This window comes from Tamandua tetradactyla, chromosome 24 (assembly GCF_023851605.1).
Source record: "Tamandua tetradactyla isolate mTamTet1 chromosome 24, mTamTet1.pri, whole genome shotgun sequence".
NCBI lineage: Eukaryota > Metazoa > Chordata > Mammalia > Pilosa > Myrmecophagidae > Tamandua > Tamandua tetradactyla.
In genome coordinates this window covers 55,942,173-55,969,225 of record NC_135350.1, presented here as the reverse complement: position 1 = coordinate 55,969,225, position 27,053 = coordinate 55,942,173, and the positions used below count along the sequence as shown (strand labels likewise).

At 35.1% G+C, this 27,053-nt stretch overlaps 1 protein-coding gene across 1 annotated transcript; it reads left to right on the top strand.

Moving 5' to 3' along the window:
* Positions 1 to 4,659: 4,659 nt before the first annotated feature.
* LOC143667986 (alpha-fetoprotein-like) lies at positions 4,660 to 26,938 on the top strand. The gene is made up of 15 exons (XM_077142425.1): positions 4,660 to 4,744; positions 5,544 to 5,595; positions 6,584 to 6,716; positions 8,916 to 9,127; positions 10,031 to 10,163; positions 11,635 to 11,732; positions 14,136 to 14,265; positions 16,919 to 17,133; positions 18,658 to 18,790; positions 19,272 to 19,369; positions 19,909 to 20,047; positions 21,780 to 22,003; positions 23,263 to 23,395; positions 26,407 to 26,462; positions 26,801 to 26,938. Exons 1-14 carry the CDS (start codon positions 4,660 to 4,662, stop codon positions 26,449 to 26,451), a joined length of 1,830 nt encoding a protein of 609 aa, XP_076998540.1. The 3' UTR covers positions 26,452 to 26,462; positions 26,801 to 26,938.
* Positions 26,939 to 27,053: the final 115 nt, after the last annotated feature.

Sequence of the window (27,053 nt, the reverse complement as noted above, 5' to 3'; positions counted from 1 at the left end):
CTGAGTGCACTTAAAGGGGGACTACTATAATAGACAACGACTGACGGCGACGTTGCCCAGACTTATATTTATTTATGAGCTTTCTTTTCCTTGCCCCTATCATGATTAGGTAGGTCTAAATTATGTTTCATACTCTCTCCAAAAGCGTCATATTTATAGATGAATTTCTTTGTAAAATGAATGTTTGAGTTCAAAGGAAGATATCTGAGCAACCCTTAAAATTACACTGCCCTTTTCCTCAGGTAAGATTTTGTCAAGTATGGCTGCCGCTCTTTTCACAAATCTTTGCTGTTCTCTCTCTATTGTTCACCAGCTGCCCAGTCTTTTCCAGAATGCTGTCTTAGTCTTTCTTCTTTATAAACCCATGGCTGTTCTTCCTGCTCCAACTTGAAATTACATCTGCCTTGATGAATTGACAACACGGACTTGGTAATTTCTTCTTCCGTGGGAAAACAGAGTCCTGAAATGGCCAACTGCTTGCTGCCTCGAGGCCCAGCCACCTGAAGAGCAAACGCGTGGCCCCGTCACACTAAGCATGGGTGGACACACCCCTATTCTTTTGTAGAAACAGCACAAGCAAGCAGCATTTTTATGAATAAAGAAAGCTTGCTAAAAAGATATATCTTTTCTTTTGGGAAAGGTACAATTTGCTTAAGAAGCATTGATAATAATTTTAGTTTTTCACCCCATCTATTTCTCATGAGAAGAATGTATCTTTACAAGATAGTGTGTGTGTGTGTACGGCCAGTGTAAAGTGTAAGGTCAGTGACTCCCTTTGTTTTTCTTCACATCTCATCATTCCCATAGACGCTGGGAAGAGAGGGATTACATAAGTATCTGCTCATGCAAAAAAAATATGTCATTACAGGAAAATATTTTAAAAATGCTTTGTTGGTGCAAGTTATTGTTGTACAGGTTTTTTTTCGGAGGTGCTCTTACTGTGCAACAGATTTCATCAAACAGTTTATAGTCTATTTGGGTATGGGGACTAGTTTTACTGTTTTAAGGACCCATTTCCAGCCCAGCAGGGGGAGCCAACCAATAAGGAGAAATGATGTTAATGGAACACAGATTTTGTGAGATTTATTTCAGACTTGGCAGCAGACTTGCTTTGTTCTATCTTTGCTTGGCGCACATTGATGTCTCACTCCACCCAGTGACCTCTCTCCACTTCTATCCTTTCTGTTTGGCAGGGAGATAGGTTGGATTATCTGATTCTGGCTCCTCTCACTTTGTCCTTTTGTTTCCCTCAATAAAAACCAGAGGCACAATCTGTTTATTGAAGGAAAACTCTTCTGTTGAGCAAACTTCTTTGCTAACTTTTTTGGGGACAGGAAATGTGGAAGATGAAGTTCTCTCTCCAAAGACTGATTTAGATTGTCTCCAGTTAAACAAAGGGAGGGATGGTTGCTCCGACTGAAAACAGTAATAGGAAGGGGATTATGGATGTTGGAACTACATAAGAGGAGACAAGAAAGGAGGAAAGAGGGAGAGAACAAACGAGGAGGTCACAAGTTGAGGCCATATATGAAGAGAGTCAGATAGCACTGGTACAAGCTGAAATGGTCTTCTCAAGTTGATTTCAAGTTCCTTGATGCAACCTGCATTTGGGTTCTTTGGCAAAGTGATTAGGGGTTGTCTAATGTGGAGTTCAGGGAAGGGGAGAGATAGTACATGAAGGAGAAAGAATAGAACATGAATAAGGAGAATTAGAAAAATCAGAAGCAGTCCTCTTAGAAATATCAGTGGATGTGTTCATTCTAGTAGCTAACCCATAGATGGGATGAGAACTGACCTAAACTTAATTAAATGCTATGGAACAAGATGATCTTACTGGGCTGGAGGACTTTGGGGACCTCCATCCTGCCGATATTTGGGTTATATCTGGTCTGTAGAGTTTGTTTTAAGTCGTACAGCTTGCAACTAGGTTCATTGACTTCCCTCCAAGAACCTTTAAGACTATTCCCTTCTCAAATCCCTCCTGGGACATCTAGTCCCTGAATAGCAGAGAAGATATAGGTAGACATTTTATCACTGTTCTGTGTTGATGAAGGCATAAGAGATATGCCATTCATTTGGGTCAATTTAATGAAAGAGGACAATTCGTGCATGCATCCTAACTACAACAATCGGATTCAGTGGCACTTAATTCTGTTTATAAAGGTTCTGCTCTGTACCAGGCATTGCACTTTGCATCACACTCATCAGAAAGGCGAGGGCTTGAATCCAATAAGTTAACTATCGAGGAAGGATTACATAAGCTTACAAATGACAGTGATATAAGGTCAAATGAGACATATCATGAGAAAATTATCTGGAAGCTGTTAAAGTTGTCAGAGTTGTAAGGGCTCTTCTCTAGTTAGGGAGTAATCATAAATATATGGATGGAGAATTATTTGAATAGACCTCAAAAGATGGTTAAATTTTTTACAAGTGTGTATGGAGAAAGGGAGAAGAGATTCAAAAGATACAAACTTTTAAAAAACCAATTAATGAAACCAATAAATACAAGTGAAACCTCTTCAAGAAAGAGTGAGCAATTCAGTATTATCAGAACATAAGGCATTTTCTAGGAGCCCACATGTACAGCTCAACTGCTTTGAAGAAAAATACATTTAGCATTTAATAAAAATACCAATATTAATTATGATAATTATTGATGTTACTTTTTAAGAAAATATGTGTTAGGTTTCAGACACTTTACATACATTATTCCATCTAAAATTCAAAATACATCAGGGAAAATATTAACATTTTCATTATATATGTGAGAAATTTAAGATTAAAAGAGATTAAATTACTTGACTAATGGTCTTATAGCTGCTAATTGACACAGCCGAGATTAGAATCTGTTTCATACCAAAGTTCAGTTTACCATGTTATGTTACTACTGAGCAGTTTCATAGATGTACGCAAAAGTAAATAGGATCAGAATTAGAGCAGTGGAAAAGCTTTTGATGTGGACTATGCACTTAGGACCAAACTTTGAGCAATGACAGATATAGATTGAGGATTATTTGCAGTTAGTATACAAACTGTGGTTCAAAGCTCCTCTTTATCACCTGTCTCTTAATGTTTGGTATTTCTCAAGGTAACTCCTCCCAGTATACTCTCTCTCATCTTGTTGACTTGCTTCTAATGAGACAAAATCTAAGGCAGCACATAGCAGAAAACCAACAAAAGTGAACAAGTGAATGAAAATATTACTGGACCAGCACTGAAGAACTTCTTTATGATATCATAAATCCTTATATCTACTAGAAGTACTAGAAATTTCAGTAAAAATGCAGCGATAAACTTGATTAAATTGCATGCTCCAGCAGTTTGCACTCAGGTCAATTTTTTAATAAATATACTCTATTTTTTCATCTTAATTTTGTAAATTATGTATCATCTTCATTTAATAACTTTTGAAAAGAAGTACATATATATGTAGAGAATAAAATTCACTCTTAACCCTACCATCCAGAGAAACTCAATCTTAAAGTTTTGTAGCTATTCTTCTTATGTTTTAAACTATATTATTTTGGAAGTGGGGGCAAGATCATTCTGCATATATTGTTTTTTTTCCGGTTTTCCACTTAGTAATATGAACATATGTGTGAACATATTCCCAAATAATTACTCTAGACTATTATTTTGGTAACTGCATATGAACATACAATATGTATTTAATGAATTTCCCGCCACAGATCATCCGGCTTTAGAACAGTGGACCACCGTGGAACTAGGTCTGGGTCCCAGCTCCAAAGATTCTGATTTAATTGGTCTGGGGTGCAGTCTAGTGTTGGGAATTTTAGACGATACCCCAGTGATTCTAATGTGCAGCCAAGGTTGAGAACCTCCACTGATAGGGAATATATGAGGAAAGCCACTCGTAAAATCAGGTGGCGTTTATAAGCGCCTTTTATTTGGTATCAACACAACCATCTTGGGTAGCTGAATGAACAGCTAACTGCCTTCACAATTTTGACACACATGCAAAAATTACTTTGTAATGAATTAAATTATCTTAAGACTCAGTTCACCAGGATTTGTGCTGTAACTTTTCTACACTAAGCTATACAAAGTTTGCTAAATATTTTAAAATGTACCTTATTGACATAAAAATTAGCTGAAAATCATTTTTGAGTTAAACAGCAACAGCATAATCAAGTAAAGTACTTTCCAACAAAGATTCTGAGTTGGTCAATGTGTCCTCTGCTTGGTATATGATATTAATATTTTTTACTGAATTAATGTATTTAATTGGAATTCATACCAAGCCCGATGTCTTCTATTTTTTAACTTTAATAAATTTTAAAAGCCCCATTAACTTTTTTCATTTGAAAGGAATTTATTTTTCTGTAACTTAGGGGATAATTATCTCTTTGAATACTCAGTAGTTTGAGAAGAATATTTGCAAATGTAAAGAATTTGCAAAGTTTATTTTTCTACACAAAGAGGTCTGTGTCCTTGAACATAAAATACAAACAATTCCTGTGCTGTTAATTATTGGCAAATTGCCCCATTTTCAACATAAGGAAATAAAGTAACATATACCCACAGAAGGTTACTAGTTAACAGGCAACGCATTTGAAAAGGGTATAAAAGAACTTCAACATGATTTTCAATAGTCTGCACACACCACTGCTAATAAGAAAAAAAAAACTTACAACCATGAAGTGGGTGGTATCAATTTTTGTAATTTTCCTACTAAATTTTACTGAACCCAGAACAATGCATAAAAATGCATATGGAATAGGTAAGATATTTTCTGTTTTCCTCTCTTCCTTTTTTGTCTATCAAACCTCTTAAAATTCTTAATTTTGCAAATATTCATTCATGCCTTCATTTATTTATCATACTTATTTTTCCCTAGAGAGGAAAACTACTTCATTGGTGGGTATATTTGAAATGAATGATTAAACTTGTAACTTTAGAAGAGAGGTTTGCAAGATCATAATAGTACTGAATATTATGTATATAAATGGCTCATATGTTCCACACTGAATTAATTTTATGTACATTACATCTTTAATCTGTATTCATTTAGCTTCACAAATATACATAAACATACACTAGGCCACAACCTTAGCTCCTTCATGTGTAAAACCCACAAAATTGATAAAATAAAAATCTTGCTTTTTTCCTTCAGAAAAATGGATCATATATTTGAATGTTTGAAGAAGAAATACCGTGACTAGGATATGATTGGGCAAGCAAACTGGTATAATCATTTTCAAATGGATGACTCAATATATAGTTAACCGTGACATTTTCAGGCCAATTAGAGTGTCCCATAAAGGGGAAATCCAAACATTTGGAAGATGTAAAATCTGAATTTTAGTGCTAGGTCTGCTATAAGTTATTCTTGTTAACTTTGTTTCTTAGTTTCCTAAATTTTTTCAAGTACAAAATTAAGATGTTTGGATAAGTGATTCCTAATGCCTTCTAATTTATAAAATTGCATAATTCTAACTGAAATACATTTACAGGTAACAATTACTTTTTTGGCTGCAGTGAACACAGTTATTTAGTTGTGAATATATTTTGCTTTCCAGCTTCCATACTGGATTCTTCCCCATGTTCTGCAGAGATGGATTTAGTTGACCTGTAAGTATTCTGTATAAATGAACTTCAAGTATGGAAATCAACGATAACTTTAGTTAGGTACTCAAATGAAATGTGGATAAGTATAAGAGTTTTTAAGGTACAAAACCAGTTAGACAATACCAAAAAAGTTGTTTATATTAAGTAAAAAATTTATTTTGAAGAAGCTTACCCGATGGCCAATGCTTTAGATATTAACTTCTAGATTCCTTGATGTTCCATGAGGCAAACCAAAAAGGTTCAAATGATTAATAAATAAATTAAATTGAATCATAAAAACTGAAGACTAGTGTCTCATCAGCAACAACCGTTTAGGAATATTTCTAATTAAAAACAATAAGATGATATTACTGTAGTTCCCATCTATAGGCTACTAAAATCCTAAAGGCAAATCACAGGAGGTGAGATATTCTAGTTTCTATATCTAGGTGAGATATTGCTTGTAGAAGTTATTTTGTTCTTTTGAATGCTGGCTTTCCATTCCTTATTTCTAAGGTTTCTAGGGAGGAATTTAAAGTAGTGTGCTCCTGCTATTGCTTGCACATAGAAACCTGCATGACCACTGCTTTGGGCCACATGTGAGCACAGTAGTTTTAGATCAGAACTTGAGCATGCTAGGAATATTCATAGGTAGAGGTCTAATTACTCACTTTTAAAAGAAGCCACATGGACTATAGATGCACTCAATTGTGGGTGCTTTGTAGGGGTTAGGTGACCACAAAAGAGGAATTACTTCTTATGGGAAATCCATTTATTTTGACTTTTAACCGCTGTATGCACATTTACTGTGGAAGGAGACATAAGGAATTCTGAAATTCTTCCCTGGACAACTAGAAACTAATCTCACGTAAAGTTTTAGCAGAAGCCATCCCCTGTCTTCTCATAATATAAACAGAAAACAAAACAAACAAATAAGAAAACAGTTATACATGAGAAAAACAGGCTCCATATAAGCAACACTTTAAGGATCTGTATGTGTTTTTTATTTCAGAGCTACCATATTTTTTGCCCAGTTTATTCAAGAAGCCACTTATAAAGACTTAGGCAGAATGGTGAAGGATGTGGTGGATGTAATTGAGAAATCTTCTGGCAGTGAGCATTCTACAGGGTGTTTAGAAAACCAGGTGAGTAAATAACAAAGCACTGTGATATTTGACCAAAATTTAGTATGCAGAAGAGAAGCTACGGGGATGGAATTAGAGATACATTAAAATATTTGAGAAGCTATTGCATGAAAGTGGGATTAGAATAATTCTGTATTACTGAAGAGGGCAAAAAAGAAAATAACGGGTGGCTATTGCAAAGATAATAAAAGCTTGGTGGCTAAATGCTAAAGTTCTGAACTATGGTTATATGGGTGACTAAGGACATACTACTTATTGATCTTGTTTCCTTATCTAAAAATAAGGGATAATAATTGCTCCCATTTCAGGGTTATCATGAGGATTTTTATAATAGCAATTTTTATTAGGCAATTATAGTATGATGGACACTATTCTAAGAAATGTTACATGTAGACTGATATTTAAAATATTTTATGATACAGGGGAGCATGGGCAAATTAGAATGGATGTCAGAAGAGACCCTGGCTGAGGCTTATTGGCAAATGTCAACTTTGCTTACAGATTTTAAATCTTTATTAAATCTTCACAGTAATCCTAGAAGACAGATGCTATTCTTCCTGGTGAGGAAACAGGCACAGAGAGGTTAAGAGATTTTCTTAAGGAAACCAAAAACTGACAGAAACAGGATTTAAACCAGATAACATGGCTCCAGAACTAACACTCTCAGTGACTTCATTTTACCACACACTACTGTTACTGTGAATGTGAGGTACATGGCACGTAGTTATGGTGGCCAGATTTAGCAAACAGCTACAACAAAAGAGAGCAAGGTGGCCAGTTAAATCGGAATTTGACATAAATGACCAGTACTTTTTACTATAAGGGTGTCCCAATGCAGACACTCTATAAATAAGTTTTATGCTTGTTTCATCTCAATATTGAAAAATCTTAATAATGATTAGAGGTCTCTAGCTTGGGGACAAAAATGGCCAGAGAATTCTGTCATGGTGGGGTTGATGAAATGGCCAAAAGACAATGTATTTGCATATGGTAAAGTGATGCATTTTTTTTTTTCTTAAACATGGGCAGACACCGGGAATCAAACCCAGTCTCCAGCATGGTAGGTGAGAACTCTGCCACTGAGCCACTGTTGCGGGCCTGAGATACCTTTTTAAAGATATTATTAAAGTGCTCTCCAACTCTGAAATCTACGATTTAATTTTAAAAAGTACACATTTTGCATCTGTACTTTTGTCTTGTTCTCATAAGCTTCTAAAAATGTGTACAAATTGAGCAAAAATACCTTTCCTGTTGCAACTTTATGTCCAAACTAAGTGGCATGATTTTTTTCTTTTTTCTTTTTTAGATGTGACCCAACTCAATCAGGTGGGTCTTAATTCTTTTTTTTTTGTTTATTTGTTTGTTTTACTTTTTTTTTTTTTTTTACATGGGCAGGCACCGGGAGTCGAACCCGGGTCCTCTGGCATGGCAGGCAAGCATTCTTGCCTGCTGGGCCACCGTGGTCCAGTGGCATGATTTTTATGTGGGTTAGGAATTGGAAGTCTTACTCAAGATTTTGAGGATTCTCTGAACATTGGCATTTATAAAAGCTGAATAATAAATTCCTTGAGATGAACAAAACATATATTTCTGAGAGGTTTTATTTGGAATGTTGGTGTGGACATCTGATTTTGATGTCAGATGTCTGATTCCAAGGCAGCAAAGAAGGAAGCATGTGCATTTTAAAACACTTTAAGCTAAATCTGAATTATGGCCCCATGAGAAGTGTTTGATACTATTTTTATTTTATCAAAAATTTTCATTTTTTCTGAATTAATATCCAATTTTAGATCAATGTCTTGTCATAAGAATACCATATTGAATGAGTACCCATGTCTGAAGCATGATTTATATAAAAATGTAAAGTTTATTTATTATGGAGAAAAACTGTTGGTAACATACAACACAAACATGAAAATAATTCAAAATTTTGGTAGTGGCCAAAATATTGCATCGACATTTCCCTTTCAAAAGAAAATAATTTTGTTTAAAAGTCAAAGCTTAGCAACTAAATTTTCATTTCTAAAAAGGCATCAAAGGAAGCTATTTCTTGAGATTGAAACTAAATATATTGAAATTCATATGGGGTATTATTTTCCCAATATTTCTGATTATGGATATTAGAAAACTTTTCATGTGTTTTATAGACATTTTAAGTAGAATAATTGTCTATCATTAAAAATAAATCTTTTCTATTAGCTCTCTGCTTTTCTGGAAGAAATCTGTCATGAGGAGGAAATTACTGAAAAGTACGGACTTTCAGATTGCTGCAGCAAAAGTGAGGAGGAAAGACACAGTTGTCTGCTAGCACGTAAAAAGGCAGCTCGGGCATCCATCCCACCCTTCCAGGTTCCAGAACCTGTCACAAGTTGTAAAGCATACGAAGAAAACCGGAAGACATTCATGAACCGGTAAGGGTCCAGTTTAAAGGCTGGTGAAAATCCCAGAAAGGGAGCAGTACCAAGCATGATCTAGTGTTTCTGCAAGTTTTAGATGGATGCTTAAGCACAGGAATGAAAAAACAATGTTTGGTGTTGCATCTGGGGAGGCCTTGGGTAGCAAATTAGAGAAACAACAATGTGCAACAGTTTCCACAGCATGCTAAATGCAGCATAGACCACAAGCCAGACACACAAACTATTTCTTTTCCTGAAATGCACCTTGTCATTTCCTTTCTTATCTTTGAGTTTTACCTTCAAAATTATATTAGTATTGCATAAAATAATTACTGAGTGCCAAATAGTTGGTGTTTCTTGCTCACCAGATTGCCTGGAAATTAAAAAAAAATTAGATATTCAGGAATGACAGGCTGATTAATACTTACAAACAACCTTTGACATCTTCTCCATCTCTTCCTCTTTGTTCTCCTTCTTCCCATTTTGCAGCTGATAAAATTGGGGCTTAGGTGGTTGAAACAGTTGGCTGAGGTCACAGCTGGGATTTGAACTCAGGTTTTCTGTAGGGGAAGCTGTATCTAATTCCTAATCACTACTGTCTTCCATGTTACTTAGATCAGCAAAATAGACAGCCTGCATTTAGAGCATCTCTGTGGTGGAGACTGCCAAAGGGGATAATTCCATTCTGCAATGATAAAGAGTCTGCTTTCCTTACAAATTTTTCATGAGGATCTTTAGTTAGGAAAACTGTTGACAGCAAATGGAAAAACATGACCGGTTTTCCTGTAGAAATACAGTAAAGAAAGAGTCAAATGCATTTCTTTATCTGAATCTTGAAACAAATTCCAGAGTCTAATCTCAAGCACTACTAATCTTTTTATGCATTTGTAAATCTTATGGCTCTATTTCATTTCACAGATACATCTATGAGATTGCAAGAAGGCATCCCTTCCTGTATGCACCCACAATTCTTTATTTGGCTGCTCTCTATGACAAAATAATTCCATCTTGCTGCAAAGTCGAAAATGCAGTTGAATGCTTCCAAGCAAAGGTATATTTGTGTGAATATTAACCTGATATATAATGTCTTAATCTGACTGTGATTCATTACAACAAAACAAAGTTAAAATATAAATATGTTTTTGCATGCTAAATATTGGATTTGTTCTGTTTAATTCATTCATTTCTTAGTTCAGTCAACGTATATTTTACTATTCAGGAAGTGAGTTTGGTGGGATTAAGAAGGAAAGACAGAGGGGAGATGATAAAAAATAAAACAGAGAGAGAGAGGAGTAGAGGATGAAAGAATGAAGTGAAGGAAAATGGAGAGAAAGATTAGGAGGAGGAGACAGAGGAGAGAGAGGAAGCCAAAATAATAATAATAATAAAATAAAAAAGTGAAAAAGATCTGTCTTAATTTTCTGGATCTCCTGTAACAGGATAGCACAAGCTGGGTGGCTTAGACAACAGAAATCTATTGTCTTGCAGTTCTGGAAGCTAGAAGTCCAAAATCAAGGTGTTAGCAGGGCTATGTGTCCTTTGAAATCTGTCTGGAAGAATCTGTTGCATGCCTCTTTTAACTTCTGGCAGTTTCCCAGCAATCCAGGGTGTTATCCCTGTCGCCTCTCTTTGTCTCTGTTTAAATTTCCTCTTCTTGTAAGGACCACCATCATATTGGATTAAAATGACTTCTTTTTAATTTGCCTGATTTCCTCTGTTGCAACCTAATTTCCAAATAAGGTCACTTTCTGAAGTACCGCGGATTAAGAATTCAATATATCTTTTTAGCGGGACACTTTTTAATCCATTACAATCTATACTGAATGCTTTATATTCATTATTTCTTTTAATCTGTAGAACAATCTTGAAGTGTATTATTTTAATTTAACAAACAGGGAAATTTAGGTTTAAAGAAATGAATAACTTTCTTAGGTTTAGAGAGCTAGAATAATATCATCTACAAATAATCACAATTAATCACTTGCTATCAAAAGTTCTATAACAAAATTTCTTAAGAATTTGTCTATTGGCAGAATGTCAATTGTGATGCAATTGTACCTTGGGACTGAGCAGGCATTTAAGAAATTAGCAGACTACAATCTATCTTAAGCTATTTAAAAGTACAGTTATTCATCAATTATCCTAAATATGAAAGTTACAATAATTTTGTTTTCAAAATATTTTTAAATAGGGCAGGTCACGGTAGCTTAACAGGCAGAGTTCTAGGATCTGGGTTCGATTCTTGGTGCCTGCCCATGCAAAAAAAGAGTATTTTAAATAAATATGTCTGATATAGAAGCATATATACTAAGTGAATGAATGAATTAGTGAATAAAGTTATACAAAAATGCATGGCATTTATATTTTTTAATATAAAATCCTATATTTTATGTTATTTTAGTTATGTTAAGATTTTGCATAAGTTATATTAATGTTTTTCCTATATATTTTGGTTTTCTAATTATTAAAGTCTGTGAAAAAAAGTATAAGTTTCCTTGACAACTTGTTTCTTCTATTTCCAGACAACATCAATTACAAAAGAATTAAGAGAAAGTAGCTCGTTAAATCAACATACATGTGCAATAATGAGAAATTTTGGACCCCAAACCTTCCAAGATATGTAAGTTTTAGCTCTATCTTTTTTAGGGAGGAAGATATGATTTGCATGGATTGCTTTTGCAATTTGAAATCATTTTTCTGATTTTTGCTGTTACGGCAAATGAGGTCTATTTTAATGTGGATGAATTAAATTAAAATAATAGAATCTTATAACTGGAAGGAAATTAACAGATCTCCTGTGTGATTTTTAACATTTACTAAAGCCCAACTGAAATAATTCTTAGAGAACACATTTAAGGATTATAGTATTTACATCTCTTCTACATACTTAATTTCTGGCCTGCAATCATATTATAGCTTATCATTAAACCATGTTTACCAGGCTTCTATAGATTAGATCTCACTGCATATCATTTAATACTTTTAGCTGAACAAGAAATTATTTATATTAATTCTGCTTCCCAATTTGCTATACGGTTCATTCTGTCAAACATTGCTGCCTATTAAAATGTTCATTTGAGGCAATAGTAGTACAATCTAATATCATAAGAAAAACACTCTTATCATTGAGGAACTAGCATGTATTCTATCTGATGAAAACAATGTAACCATTGGAGTTGGTTTTCTTGTCCCGGCTATTGCAAACTCAAAGGCAAATTTGGAGCTTTTCAGTTGGCCATACTAAGATTTACATTTACCATACATGGTTTCTCCCTTTTCCTTGATTCTCTCTCTCTCATCTATCCTTTACCTACCTATCTATCTATCCATCCATCCATCCATCCATCTATATCTATCTATTATTTGTCTATCTATCTACGTATTTATCTATCATCCATTCATTCATTCATCCATCATCTATGCCTCTATCTTTGTTATTAGGATGAAGGATATAAATAACAACCTCCAAGGTGAATCAACTAATTCAGCCTCTTCATATTTATGCTTGAGTAACCTAAGTCCCAGGGAGATCAAAGCAAGTTCCTCAAGACCACATTGCTGGCCATTAGAACTCAGTTTTCCAGTTCCCTGTCATGATTTATTTTTATCACGCCTGTTTCTCTACTATGTCAGCAAACTCTAAGTATCTGTAGCCTGACAATTGAGACGGTAAGATTAGATGTAAGAATCTGAATTACCAATGGTTAGAGCAGTGCTGTCCAGCCTAGCTGCCACTGGCCACATGTGACTACTGAGTATTTGGCTAAGACAAAGAAGATATCATGCTGTAAGTGTATAATACACACTAAAGATCTCATGAATATGCTGTTGTGTTGATTACCTATTAACTTGGTAATATTTTGCTATATTGGGTTAAACAAAATATGTTAAAGCGAATGTTATCTCTCAGAAAAAATTTTAAAGCGGCCACCAGAAAATTTTAAATTACATAGCTTATTTAAAGTAATCTTCAATCTATTTTATTGGGATAGGTTAGAGTGTTAGGAAAATATTTAAGCTGCTAACTAAAGAGTATTAAGTATGCAAATTCAGACTTTGCATAAATCCAGACACACTAAAATATTGTATACAGCAGAGATCTAGATGAAAATTTTTAATCATGGATTAAATTTTAAGAGATACTAGTCTCTTCTTAGATAAGATCAGATTTAGGCTTTACCCTCCAAATCTGTTAGAAATTTCAAGATTCATTCATTAACTTTGTTTAAATTTATTTAAATTAAGGTATTGTTATAATTACTTTCTCATTTGATGTGCATAAGTGATAGATGTTAAATCTTCTAAATTTATAAAGAAAATTCATCTTCAACAGTAGCAGCAACTATACCAGTTGTTCTAAGGACATCAGTTAAAATTTAATACAATATAGAGAAGAAAAAAGTATTTTTATTTCTTACTTCCCTTTTGGACCACATAACATGGCTTGGATTCTTTTTTTTTTTTTTTTTTTGTGGCTTGGGTTCTTGATATGTCTGAAATATTTTGTCTGCTCCATGTTTTTCTCCTTTCTTTGATTTGTACATATGCACACCTCACTGAATTTTCAGAAGTTTTTTTCCCCTTCTGAGTAAAAAAATGACCATTATGCTAATGAACGTACATATCTTAACTGATTGTACTTTAAATCTTTTCCACTCACTCACTACAATGATCCTGAATTCCTAGCACTCATGATGAACTACAAAAAGGGACAGGTTTCATCTCAATTCTAAGGAAAGTTTTTTGTTGCTTGGGCAGGCACCAGGAATCAATTCTAAGGAAAGTTTTCAGGGAAAGATAAATTACTTCCATGCCACTTGTGTGGCCAGGTCAGAGTTTAAAAGAGACTGCTTTGAAAGATTGGTCTGTAATTCAGTAGATTTAGAAGACATTTCCTTCTGTTTGTAAACAAGGACATTTCAATTCCTCATCTTTGGAGCTCCATCTATATCAATATTCTGTAGATATTATTTAATTTTGAGAGAAAAGCAAGATGGACTTCTGTCCTTTTTTTCCTCCACAGGATCCTTATTAAATTGAGTCAAAAGTTTTCCAAAGCTAATTTTACTGAAATTCAGAAACTAGTCCTGGATTTGTCCCACACGCATGAGCAATGCTGCAAAGGAAATGTGCTGGAGTGTCTGCAGCATGAGGTAAAAGACCTTGCTTTCTAAATATGATATATTTTTGCTTCCTGGAATTTCTTGTGGCAACTTTTCATTCTTTTTCCCTCCTTGTTCAAAAAGAGTGAAGGTGGTTTGACTTGAGTTGGTCACAGACGATGGTTATTAGTGGACTGAGTAAAGTTATAGAGTCCCTGATTACAGTAAAGCGTAAGCCATTTTTTGTCGATCCTGCCTTTCACTTAGGAGATGCCCCTTTTGTGAGACCAGGACTCTTTCAATTCTTACTTCTAAATGAGCTGGTAACTTCTCTGGAAACCTCCACATAGGATTTGGGGATGGACTATTTCCTTTTAATGTATTCATGTTTCCATCTTTTCATTCTTTCATTTGGCAAAGATATATTGAGTACTTTTTTTTTTTTTAACTAACGGAAAAAAAGAAATTAACCCAGCATTTAGAAATCATACCATTTTACATATGCAATCAGTAATTCTTAACATCATCACATAGATGCATGATCATCGTTTCTTAGTACATTTGCATCGGTTTAGAAGAACTAGCAACACAACAGAAAAAGATATAGAATGTTAATATAGAGAAAAAAAATAAAAGTAATAATAGTGAGAACAAAACAAAACAAAACAAAACAAAACAAAAACCTATAGCTCGGATGCAGCTTCATTCAGTGTTTTAACATGATTACTTTACAATTAGGTATTATTGTGCTGTCCATTTTTGAGTTTTTGTATCTGGTCCTGCTGCACAGTCTGTATCCCTTCAGCTCCAATTACCCATTATCTTACCCTGTTTCTAACTCCTGCTGGACTCTGTTACCAATGATATATTCCAAGCTGATTCTCAAATGTCGGTTCACATCAGTGGGACCTTACAGTATTTGTCCTTTAGTTTTGGGCTAGACTCACTCAGCATAATGTTCTCTAGGTCCATCCATGTTATTACATGCTTCATAAGTTTAGTCTGTCTTAAAGCTGCATAATATTCCATCGTATGTATATACCACAGTTTGTTTAGCCACTCGTCTGTTGATGAACATTTTGGCTGTTTCCATCTCTTTGCAATTGTAAATAACGCTGCTATAAATATTGGTGTGCAAATGTCCGTTTGAGTTTATTGAGTACTTTTTAATGTGCTATCCATGTAAATGAATATGTGAATCCATTTCACATATGGATTCACATATCCAGGTGTGAAAGACATCTATAATTAGGACGCAGTTGAAGGATTTAAGGATTTATAGTCTGATGCGAGAGAGAAGACTGAGTGACCTTTTTAGGATAGGGACTGTCTTTAGTTTACTCTTATCCTCATAGGTTTCCAGGATAATACTTGGCATATAGAAGGCACTCTATTGTAGTTTGTTGAATGAATGAATGCAACAAAATAATACAAGAAACTTTTGTCATCATTAAAAAAGGAGCCATTCCAATCAGAAATGTGAATAAAGAACTCTAAGAGAATTAAAACAACATCCAACAAGAAAATGAACAACAAATTCCTTGAGCAAGACGCTGTAGCAGGGATTTATGCAGTGTCCCACTGGTCTATTTTAGGTCAGCTTAGACTTCCGAGAGGTCTATCCCCAAATGACTCCCTCCCTAGTCCCTTGTGATGTGCCCTCCTCTTCAAGGAGGCTTGAAACACTCCTCTGAGGTTTCAAATAGCTTGATAACCTGGGTTGGAATGTTGTTTCCAGAAGTGAAGACAAAGTGCTCACTTCAGCCTATTCCCTTGGTGCTTTGGGAGAGATAGTGTTGGAGGTCAACAAGAAGCCCAGGCTTCAGGGAGCCCTGAGGGTGAGAATCTGGGTGAGGAGTTGGGGAAGACAAATGGAAAGACCAACCTAAGTACAGCCCTTAATACTTCACTCATGTTTTCCTTCTAGGAGTGTCTGCCTGCATACTAGGGATATAAGCAAACACTATTTGTCTTTCCTTGTAGTTGGTTTTCTTGTTCTTTCTTTGACAGTTTCACTAATTGTATAATCATTAAAAAATAATTTTCAATATTTGGAACTCATAATCTCCCTTTTGCTTTAAAGTGGAAAAGTTAATTGCAGTGTGGTATGTGAATTGGATTTTAATAAATTGAATATGGGTTCTAATTGTCCCTGTTGAGAAGGCATAGAATTTTAAATCCCATAGCAGGGATGTGTAAACTCTGCCTCCATCTGGCCACTTAGGTGCACTGTTATTTCATTATGTACTGCCCCCTGAGACCACACTGAGTCACTGCAACTTGTTCTGTGGAAGAAGGAGCAGAAAGTTTGTTTACATGTTATGACCTCAGCAACAAATCTGGTAGAATTGCAAATTTGAATACTAATAGAAGAATGTGCATGGAACGGCATGCCATTTCTCCTTTGTTTTTAAAAGTTACCTAGTAAAATAAGTGGTAGGTTTAGCTGACAACTACGAAACTATGACAACTATGAAAAGAAGGGTGGGTACAAAGGAGTGAGGAAAGACAATGTGTGGAGAAAGCAGTAAAGTGGAAGACAAGGTAAAATGCCTTCCTTCTTCTTCCTTTTTCTTCCCTCCCCCACCCCTCCCCCTTTTCTTCCTTCTTTCTTCTTCTCCTTCCTTCTCTCCCGTCCCCTTAGTTCCTTTCATACCTAGAGCTGGCCCTGAGGTTTGAAACTTACACTTTATTTTTCCTACAGCAAGAAATTATGTCCTATATATGTTCTCAACAAGATACTCTGTCAAGCAAAATAGTAGAATGCTGCAAGTTGCCCACACTTGAACTCATTCAATGTATAGTTCGTGCAGAAAATGATGACAAACCCGAAGGCTTATCTCCAAATCTATACAGGTTTTTAGGAGATAGAGATTTCAGCCAATTTTCTTCAGTGGAAAAAGATCTGTTCTTGGCAAGGTAATGTACTATTGATACATGATCAAATAAGTTAAGACTATTATGTGGCTAACTATGTTGAAATAGGGAGTGATGGCTATAATTTTTTGGTTTAGTATGAGAGGCTGATGTGGGAATATTCTGAGTCAAAGTTTATTTAAGTAGATATTGTAGGGAATAAGTGTCTAGGGAGTTCAATTTTGATGGTGTTGCTTTCACCTTTTTTCTGTTATTAACTGCCTTGCTTATGAAGCTGTGTTTTATTTTGTATAAACTTCTCTGGAATCAGAAGCATTGTCTTCAATGCCTAGACTACTCATAAACTCCTCCATGTGCTTTCAAATAGGATGTGAGTATTTTTATAATAAGAAGAGCTCATAAATAAGAATGTGTTCTTTCACTGTGCATGTTTAAAAAACTTTCCTTCCAAATCTAGCTCAATAAATAATGCTAGACAGAAGGACTTTTATTGGAATGTTTTATCTGATGTTTACTGAATACATGCTTTATTTTTGTAAGACAATCAAGGCAGTTTGAGAGACATTTTCAGTGTCATAGTTTGTTATTATATAATTGATATTGTATCAACAACCATGTTATCATGCTATTTGCCTCTAAGGGAAACATGCATTCAAGTTAATACATTTTCCTTTACTGCACAGCATGTATCCATGGACACTATTGTAAGAGGATTTGTGCAACCTTATGTCTCTATTGTTGCATTAAAATTGGGCTTTCACACATTATTTGTAGTGCTAAATAACAAAGTCCAGATTTAAGAAACACACAGTCACAATTTAGACTACTAACTTATTTCTATTGCTTGGGGATGCAGTTAGTAGGTTCAGAAATTATCTATAAGTCTACAAATCCATATACATCTAAAGCTAGTTGTTTGCTCAGTAGAAGGAATTCTTCAAGTAGAAAATTCTTTGCAGCAAGATTTTCTCAGCTGAGAGTGCTCTCCACCTGACCCTGTATGTCTTCCTTTACCCAGATCACTGTTTAGTATTAGCTGCCCAAAGAGGCTTTTCTTCACACAGGCTCTAAATTAGTGACCTTTCCTTGTGTTACTCCTTCCCTCTCTTTCATCATTCTTTATTTCTCTTTATTGATTTATCAGTACCTGAAATTAGGTGACCTATTTCTTGATTATTTCTGATGGTCTCTCTATATTGTATGATTTGGAGGGCAGGGATTTTATCTAACAAATCCTTAAATCCATAGTGGTTTAAACAATGCCATCTTAGAATAGATACTGGGAAAAATACATGTTGAATGATTAAATGCAAAGCACATAACTGGAAAGCCAAAGTGAGAGTCCCAAAAGAGAACAAAATGCTATTTTATGTGACACTTTGAGGGATTATAGTTTGCATGAATAGTTTTGCCATTCATATAGTCAAATCATATTTGATTTCCAAGTTTACTTGTTTGAATTTTAACTTCTGCAAACCATATTACATAGGGAGAATTAGGGAAATATTGGCTCTTGATAGTTCATTTTAAAGTCTCTTAGTTCTTTTTTTTTCCCATGCATTTTAGATTTACTTATGAATATTCGAAAACACATACTGAGTTTGCTGTTTCAGTAATTCTAAGAGTTGTTGAAGGATACCGGAGGTTATTGGAGAACTGCTCCCAGTCTGAAAATCCTCTTGAATGTCAGGATAAAGGGGTAAGTCCCTATAGATTTTAGGGAGAATCTGAAGAATAGGATTGATATCATCCATTAAAAATCCTTTGTTTGTTTGAAAGCATCTAGTTATTAGCTAGTAGTTAGATAGTTGTATCTACTAATTAGTTAGTTATTTACTAATAATCAGAAATCAGTGTCTTGCTTTAGAAAGAAAAATTATAACCAAAATTCTCTGGATCACACTGGAAAGATGATATTAATTTTCAATAGTTCCAGAAAGACAAGAATATTGTGCAGAAAGAACTGTAACTCTTTATTCAAATACTGAGTTCTGCCATCAAATAATTTTGTGAATCACAAAGTTTTAAACTTACTTTCCATAAAGTCCACTTGTTTTAATTCTCATATACTAAAAAACCCCTAAGACTGATAGAATAAACTAATATCGGTCAATTTTGACACGCAAAGTTAAATGTCCAGGAAGGGAAAATAATGCATGCAATAATGTTTGTATTTTCAGGAAGAAGAGTTGGAGAAATACGTTCAGGAGAGCCAGGCACTGGCAAAGCGAAGCTGTGGGCTGTTCCAGAACTTAGGAGAATATCACTTACACAATGTGTATGTCTTTGCAAATTGTATTTTTAGTGATTTTAAGTTATTAACAGAAGAGAGAAATAACATGAATTAGTGACTCACGGCTAATTGAGACTTTCAGTCTCTGTTTTGGATTGGAAATCAGTGGAACCTGCCAATTCAAGCTCCCCCTCCCCTCTACTTTCCCGTGAAGGCAGCCTTTCCTGTCCCTTTTTAGGGAGCAACAAAAATGACCTGTGACGTCTGATTAGTAAAGATATCTATTCTGTGATAATTAAGATACCAACAGATCAGCGTTAAAATCAATGAAGTTTTTGATGTTGGGAACAAGAGTCAGTCTCTGCCAAGTGTCCCTTCCCAATATGGTATGTTGGTATAATAGGAATATAGCAATTGGTTCTTAGAGTAAATGCATCTCAAAAGATGGTCCAAAAAGCACGTGGCAGAGACCAATGCACTGACCTCATCCTTCCTGAAGTCAGAACCAGTTGGCATAGAGGGTCTTTGAGAAGAAAAAACTCACAAGAGTCTCACCAGGACTTGATGTCAAATACTTCTTTCAGGTTTCTTGTTGCTTACACCAAGAAAGCCCCTCAGCTGACCACTCCAGAACTGATAGCCATCACCAGGAAAATGGCTGCTGCAGCAGCCGCTTGTTGCCAGCTCGAGGAGGACAAACAATCGGCCTGCGGTGAAAGAGCAGTGAGTACCCGTTTTATTTAGTCTCATCTCCTTTCTGCCTTACTTTACCGGAAAAGCCTCATCATTCCCATTTGGGAGAGATGGTAAAAACAAAAGTAGAGATGGTTTTACTGGGATTATTTAATGCATTCCAGTTGAGGGGGGTATGAGAATCCAACTCTGAATGACTGGCATGTGGTAAGGCTTCCTGTCCTTCTAAAATGGCTGGTGGAAACACAACCAGTTTATTCAACAATGCCTGAGCTAGCATTATGTGCAGAAAAGAGAGAACGACCAACAAATTATTCAGCTAATGATTTCCTCTTTGCATTCACTGAATATTTCTTTCATGTTTTAAAAAGCCTCACCTTTGATAGACTAAAATTAGTTATTTTATTTTTAGCAGTACTTACCTTCTAGCTTTTGTGTTTCAATTTGTAACATAATATTCTTGTGTTATTGTATTACCATGTTGAATAAAATTTGTTCCCTTTGGCAATCATTTGCAGTCACCTGTTCTGAATATTAAAATGACTTTATAGTTAGTTTACAACAATAATCTTTATTTCCTAATGCCACTAGTGTCATACAAGTGATTATGGGATGAATTGCTTTTTCATTATTTTGCCCTTAAAGTTAAAAGTGTGGGCAAAATTGTATATTTACTTTTTCTCTTCTCTTCTTTCTGATGATGAGGAAGTAGTCTCCAGTCTTCACGTTTCAGGATTTTTCACATGTTTTAGGATTTTTCACCAAAGGCCAGGAGTTAAGCATTGTCTTCATCATTGACTGGAATTGCACATGTTAGAAGGATATAGGGAAGCAGGGTGATGTAAAGTTTCAGGAGTGCAGGTTCTGCTTACACTCCCATCCCACTTTCACTTCTAGTTAGTCATGTTACCTTGGGCAAGTTACTAATTTCACTGAGCTTGAGTTTTGTCATCAGAAATTGGAGAATAAAGATTGTACCATCTTCAAAGGATGGCTGACTTAATTGAGGTACTCTGTGTAACTCAATTAATACTGGTCCTGATACATAGAGTGCCTACAAGATATGGTAGCTGCCATGTTCAAAGTGCTTGCTAGAGGTTGAGAAAATAGCTCTGAAGGATGGAAGATAGAAGGACTCTACCTCGGGAAAGCCTTTAACACTCAGACACACACTTTGGTTCTATTTCTTCTCAGTTAGGATTATGTATTAGCTATATATATATATATATATATTTATATACAGATACATGCATATTATGTGGATACCAATATATTTATGCAAATGTATATTGTTTAATTATATATAATATGCATATAAGTGATATTTATGTGTTTATGTATATAAAATGTTTAAGAGAAAGGCCTGATTCTCTGTATACTAAAAGTAAAATGGAAGGCTCATTTAGATGTATATGGACAAAGTAAGCTGTATATTGATTTCCTTAGGTTAGGACAGAGTCTTCTTCTTCTTTTAGAAATGTATATGTAACTGGGAGCATGTATCTAATAAAACAGAAGCAGCTGAAAGAGCTGTTGTCAATATCACATATGGAATATCCGTTGTTAAATGCTGAGGTTTATTGCAAAAAAAATGGCTGAACAGAATATGGCAGCAGATGACCCTACTCAAAGACAACAATTTCCTGGAACATTAATTATAAGGAACTGAACATTAAAAATTATTGTGACAGTTTTCTGGAAACCTGAATCAACTGTGGGGCTAATGTCCAATCTCTTCTCTTTCTTTTCTCTCTTACTTAAGGCTGACGAACTTAATGGACAATTATGTATCAGGCACGAAGTGGCTTCTATAAACCCCAGTTTTGGCCAGTGCTGCACTTCCTCATATGCCAACAGGAGACCATGCTTCAGCAACTTGGTGACGGATGAAACATACATCCCTCCATCATTCTCTGCTGCCAAGTTCCTCTTCCATAAGGATCTGTGCCAAGCTCAGGGTCTAGCACTGCAAACGATGAAGCAAGAGTAAGAACTTGCTAGGATGGAGAAGACTGACAATCACCTAGTCGTTGCGGCTTCTTTTCATACTTAATACTCTTTGGGTCACTGTTATGGCATTATTATCTCAAAGCACTTATGATGTCTTTCAAAATAGTTTTGCCTCAGTTGTCTCCTTGGGAAATAGGTTTGTAAAAATTCAGAGGGGCAGACAATTTCCTCTCTGTAAATTAGCTTCAGTTGTAACTATTCTTGTGATGCTTTCTGGGGTCACTTAAATTGGGCAATTTATTTTGGGGAAATAGATCTTCGCAGTAATTCTGGGTGCTTCCATTTCAAGTGCTAGAAAGACTGTTGAGCCTTATTTTACACTGTTTATGCTTTGAAAAGAATAACCATAAAGTTGGAATCAACCACACAGTATGTCTGTCCAAAAGTGATACACATTTCAGTTCACATAGGAGGCATTCTCACGGCAGTGGTGATGAAAGTCCCACATTCTCAAAACTCTCATACAGTTGAATGCTCACATGCTTTGTCCATGGTCTTCCTTCATTTTGGAAAACCTGTTCTCCCTTTTTCTCTACTAAAATCAAGGCATGTTTCGAGCAGTGTGATTGTGGCTCAGTGGCAGAATTCTCACCTGCCATGCCAAAGACCAGGGTTTGATTCCTGGTGCCTGCCCATGCAAAAATAAATAAAGAAAGAAATAAATAAAAGTCAAGGTATGTTTCAAAGTTACTTAAGAATTCCAATTCCTCCAGCAAAGCTCCTGTATTCCCCAGGTCAACACTAATGCCAACATGGAAGGATTGTTAAACGAATAGCACAGGCAGTTAGCAGAATTCTAACTGCTAATTAAAAAAAAGTGCCAGCATTCAGATAAGGGTGTGATAATTGTGAATGTCTGGAGTTTGGAAAGTGAGACAGATCTTGGGCTTTAAGTATGGGTGAGATATTCTTTAGAAGAATGAATGGGAAAGGCTATTACTAGCAGGCAAAGAAAAGACCATATTTCATCAATTATTAATGCAGAAGAAGTCTGAAATGATCTTTCATTTCTAATCTACACAAGTTGAGACCAGTGGAACCCTTGCCTATTTCCAGCCTCAGTTTTCCTGGTGAAAGTATTAGTCAAGGTGTCCGTGCTGAGCATGGGGATGGAGTGGTTGGGTGAGGGCTTAGAGAAAGAGGGCTAGGGTCTGAAAAGCCGTAATTAGAAGGGCCTTAGAAAAATTCCACGGCATACCAGACTTTTTTTGTATTTTGCTTGTTTTAAATTATAGGTTTCTCATTAAACTTGTGAAGCAAAAACCACAAATAACAGAGGAACAACTTGAGGCCATCATGCCAGATTTCTCTGGCCTATTGGAGAAGTGCTGCCAAGACCAGGAACAAGATGGCTGCTTTGCAGAAGAGGTATGTGCTGCTCATTTTCACACTGACAATACTTGCTACAGGAATTTCTGTAGTGAACAATGGAAAGAACAACCCACGGATGGACAACTTTAAAATAATGCACAAAGATTTAAAGTTTATTTAGGCATTCATTAAACAATTTTAATTTAAAAAAATCATAAATTTCCTGTAACTAAATGTTAGGATGAATTATAATTTTAAAAATTTAAGAGATTTAGTAATTTTTAGTTTTTACCTGGTGGAGAAAACTATAAAGGGAATACCCAACTAATTGGTATAATTTGGTAATAAATTGGACAGTTTCCATCTAAAATTTATCAATTCAGCTAAATGAATTAAAAAGATTCAACAGAAAAATAATTCTGCAAACAGGAATATCAGGGAAATGTTTATAGAAAATATTTTTAAAGAGTTATGAACTTGATTTAGGAATATGCCTTTATATATCAACAGAGCAGTAATTAGGAATTAACTTAACCTAATTATTTAGTTATCTTAGTTGGGTTTGTAATTGGCTACATTTTGCAAGCTTTTATTTTATATTACTAAATATACTTGAATATTATATCACTATATATTTTAAAAATATTTTTACTGAGCTGTCTTCACACACATAGAGTCCATCCAAAGAACACTATCAGTGGTTCACCATATCATCACATAGCTGTGTATTCATCACCATGACCATTCTTAGAAAATTTGCATCACTCCAGAAAAAGAAATAAAAAGAAAAAAAAAGCTTGTACATCCCACACCCCTTACCTCTCCTTCTCATTGACCACAATATTTCAATCTACCCAATTTTTTTTAGCCCCTGCTACATTTATTTATTTTTTGTCTTTATTTTTCACTCATTTGTCTATATCCTGTATTAAGGGAGTATCAGACACAAGATTTTCACAATCACATAGTCACACTGTAAAAGCCATATAGTTATACAATCATCTTCAAGAATCAAGGTTACTGGAATATAGTTCAACAGTTCCAAGTACTTCCCTCTAGCCACTCTAATACACCATAAACTAAAAAGGGCTATTTATGTAATGAATAAGAATAACTTCCAGGATAACCTCTTGACTCTGAAATCTCTCAGCTATTGAAACCACTCTCAGTTACTGAAGCTTTATTTTGTCTCATTTTTCTCTTCTTCTGTTTGGTCAAGAAAACTTTCTCAATCCCGTGATTCTGGGTCCTGGCTCATCACTGGGGATCTTGTCGCTCATTGCTAGGGAGATTTACACCCCTGGGAGTCATGTCCCATGAAGGGGGTAGGGAGGGTAGTGAGTTCACTTGCCAAGTTAGCTTAGAGAGAGAGGCCACATCTGAGCAACAGAAGAAGTTTTCTGGGGATGATTCTTAAGCATGATTATAAGCAGGTTTAGCTTCTCCTTTGCAGAAATAAGTGTCATAGAAGCAAGCCCTAAGATCAAGGGCGCAGGCCATTAAATTGGTTGACCCCACTTGCTTGCAAGAATATCAGAAATTCCCCAGGTAGGAAGTTGGATATTTCCTCCTTTCTCTCCAGTCCTTCAAGGGCACTTTGCAGATACTATTTCCTTCTCTATCAAATTACTCTGGGATATATTGGGGATCACACTAATTGGACACACCAACAAGATCTCATGCCCTATTCACGAGTCCATGGAATTACAGTGCTTGAATAAACTGACCATGAAAGTTAAATTAGATAATGCGCCACCCACAATATAAATTTTGTACCAAATAAACATCTTTTCCTTTGGTCTCGCATACGAGTTGAAGTTTTAAAGTATAGGCCATATCATCCTTTACCCTGTATTCTGTTTTAACTTAGTCCTGTCCAGATCAGCTTCATTCATATCTCTAGTCAAAGTCTGATCACTATTTCAAGTTTTTTTTAACACCTACTATATGGGATAATGCTGATTTTCATAGCTTCAGAGCTTTAACTCTGTGTCTCAAGTGTCACATAAATACCTGAAGTTTCAGGGAATGGTCAGGTTATACATAGATAGCTCAGTATCTCAGTATTTGGAAATAACAGTGACAACTCCAGAATAAATATGACTCACAATCTAGGAGTCTTTACAACAGATCCCAACCTGATCATCCATGCTCTTGACTTCAATTCCCCAATTTTGTATATTGTAGTTAGTCCATATGAGTGAGGCATGATAATATTTGTCTTTCTGTTTCTGGCATTTCATTCAACATACTGTCCTCAAGGTTTATTCACCTAGTTGCATGCCTCACAACTTCAGTCTTTCTTGCAGCTACTCAGCAGTCCATTTTATGTAAACACCACAGTTTCTTCTTCCATTCCGCAGTCATTGTACCCTTGGGCCACCTCCATCCGTTGGAAATCACGAGCACTGCTGCCATAAACACCAGTGACATCAGTATAGCTTTAAAAGATATTCTGTGACTCAGACATTTTACCAATTTTATCTGACTCTTATAAATGTTTGGATGTTTTATTATATGTGAACTCTAAAGATATATAGCATTTCAAAACATAGAAATTTTCCCTACAAGTAAGATAATTGGTTTTCACATCAATATGGGTGTGGGGTGGGAGAGGTTGGCAGGGCAAAATCAAATTAGATAAAACAACTGATAAAATGGATGTGATGTAAATTTTTTTTCTGATAAATGTGATGCAAAAAAAAAAATACTGTCCTCTGATTTGAGAAAACATTTATTTAGATGCAGAGAGCATTAGCAAATAATAGCAGCGTTTTCTCGGCAAAATTTTTAGTTTATAATTAACTAGGATTTGTGGAGAAAAGGGAGAGGGGTGAGGATTGGTGAGGATTTGGGGATTGGTACAGGAAAAACAAAATCTGCTTTTGATATGGGTGGATGTTTCCTCTCTCTGACTTCCATTGTCCCTACTTGCTGGTATTGGAGATGTGCAATCTTTATTTTTAACTCAGTTCATCTGCAAACTTGTAAATACACTCCCGGATAATAGAGTTTACACTATCATGCATCCCTTCCTTTGATGATTCTTATTTGTTCTTAATTTTTAGGGTCCCAAAATGATTTCAAAAATTCGTGCTGCTTTGGGAATTTAAATTGCATTCAGGTAACAAAAAATTCAGAGAGAGCTAAATATAATGTTGATTTTCCCCACATATCAAATCCTGTGAGATACATGCTAAAGCTACTATTAAATGTTTCATTTAAAAATAATACAATTAATTTTAAAAAGTATATTTTAAAAACATTGGAACAAAGTTATATTTACAATGTTAAATTAATGACTCAACTAACTCAAAATTATTTTGGATTCTCTCAAAGGCTGCAGAGAATGTCATAAAGACTTTCTTAAGCATGTAATATTCTGATATAAAATAATAGAACCAGTTACCTTCTATATCTTTTCATTTTATTAGTACTTAATATATTTTTGTCTTATTGCAGGGAGAAGAGAAGACAAAATGAGTCTTTATGGTTTCGTGTAAACTTTTCCTTTCAATTATAATTAATTTAGTACTTTTTTGTGATTAATGAAATGATAAAGACCTTTTTTTGAGTTTTCCCACATTCTAGAAATAAAATATCAACAAATATCTCCTTTTTCTTAGCCTGATTATTTATTAAAGCTTATATGTACTTTCTTTAAACAGCTCCATATACCATTGTGTAAGGCAGATTGTGAGAAAAGCATTGAGTA

Excerpts from the sequence above, each read along its gene's own strand:
- LOC143667986 (XM_077142425.1), top strand. The coding sequence starts at position 4,660 with ATGAAGTGGGTGGTATCAATTTTTGTAATTTTCCTACTAAATTTTACT. Across the intron at positions 14,266-16,918 it reads TGGAGTGTCTGCAGCATGAG|CAAGAAATTATGTCCTATAT; the intron begins GTAAAAGACCTT and ends TTTTTCCTACAG. Across the intron at positions 17,134-18,657 it reads AAAGATCTGTTCTTGGCAAG|ATTTACTTATGAATATTCGA; the intron begins GTAATGTACTAT and ends CATGCATTTTAG.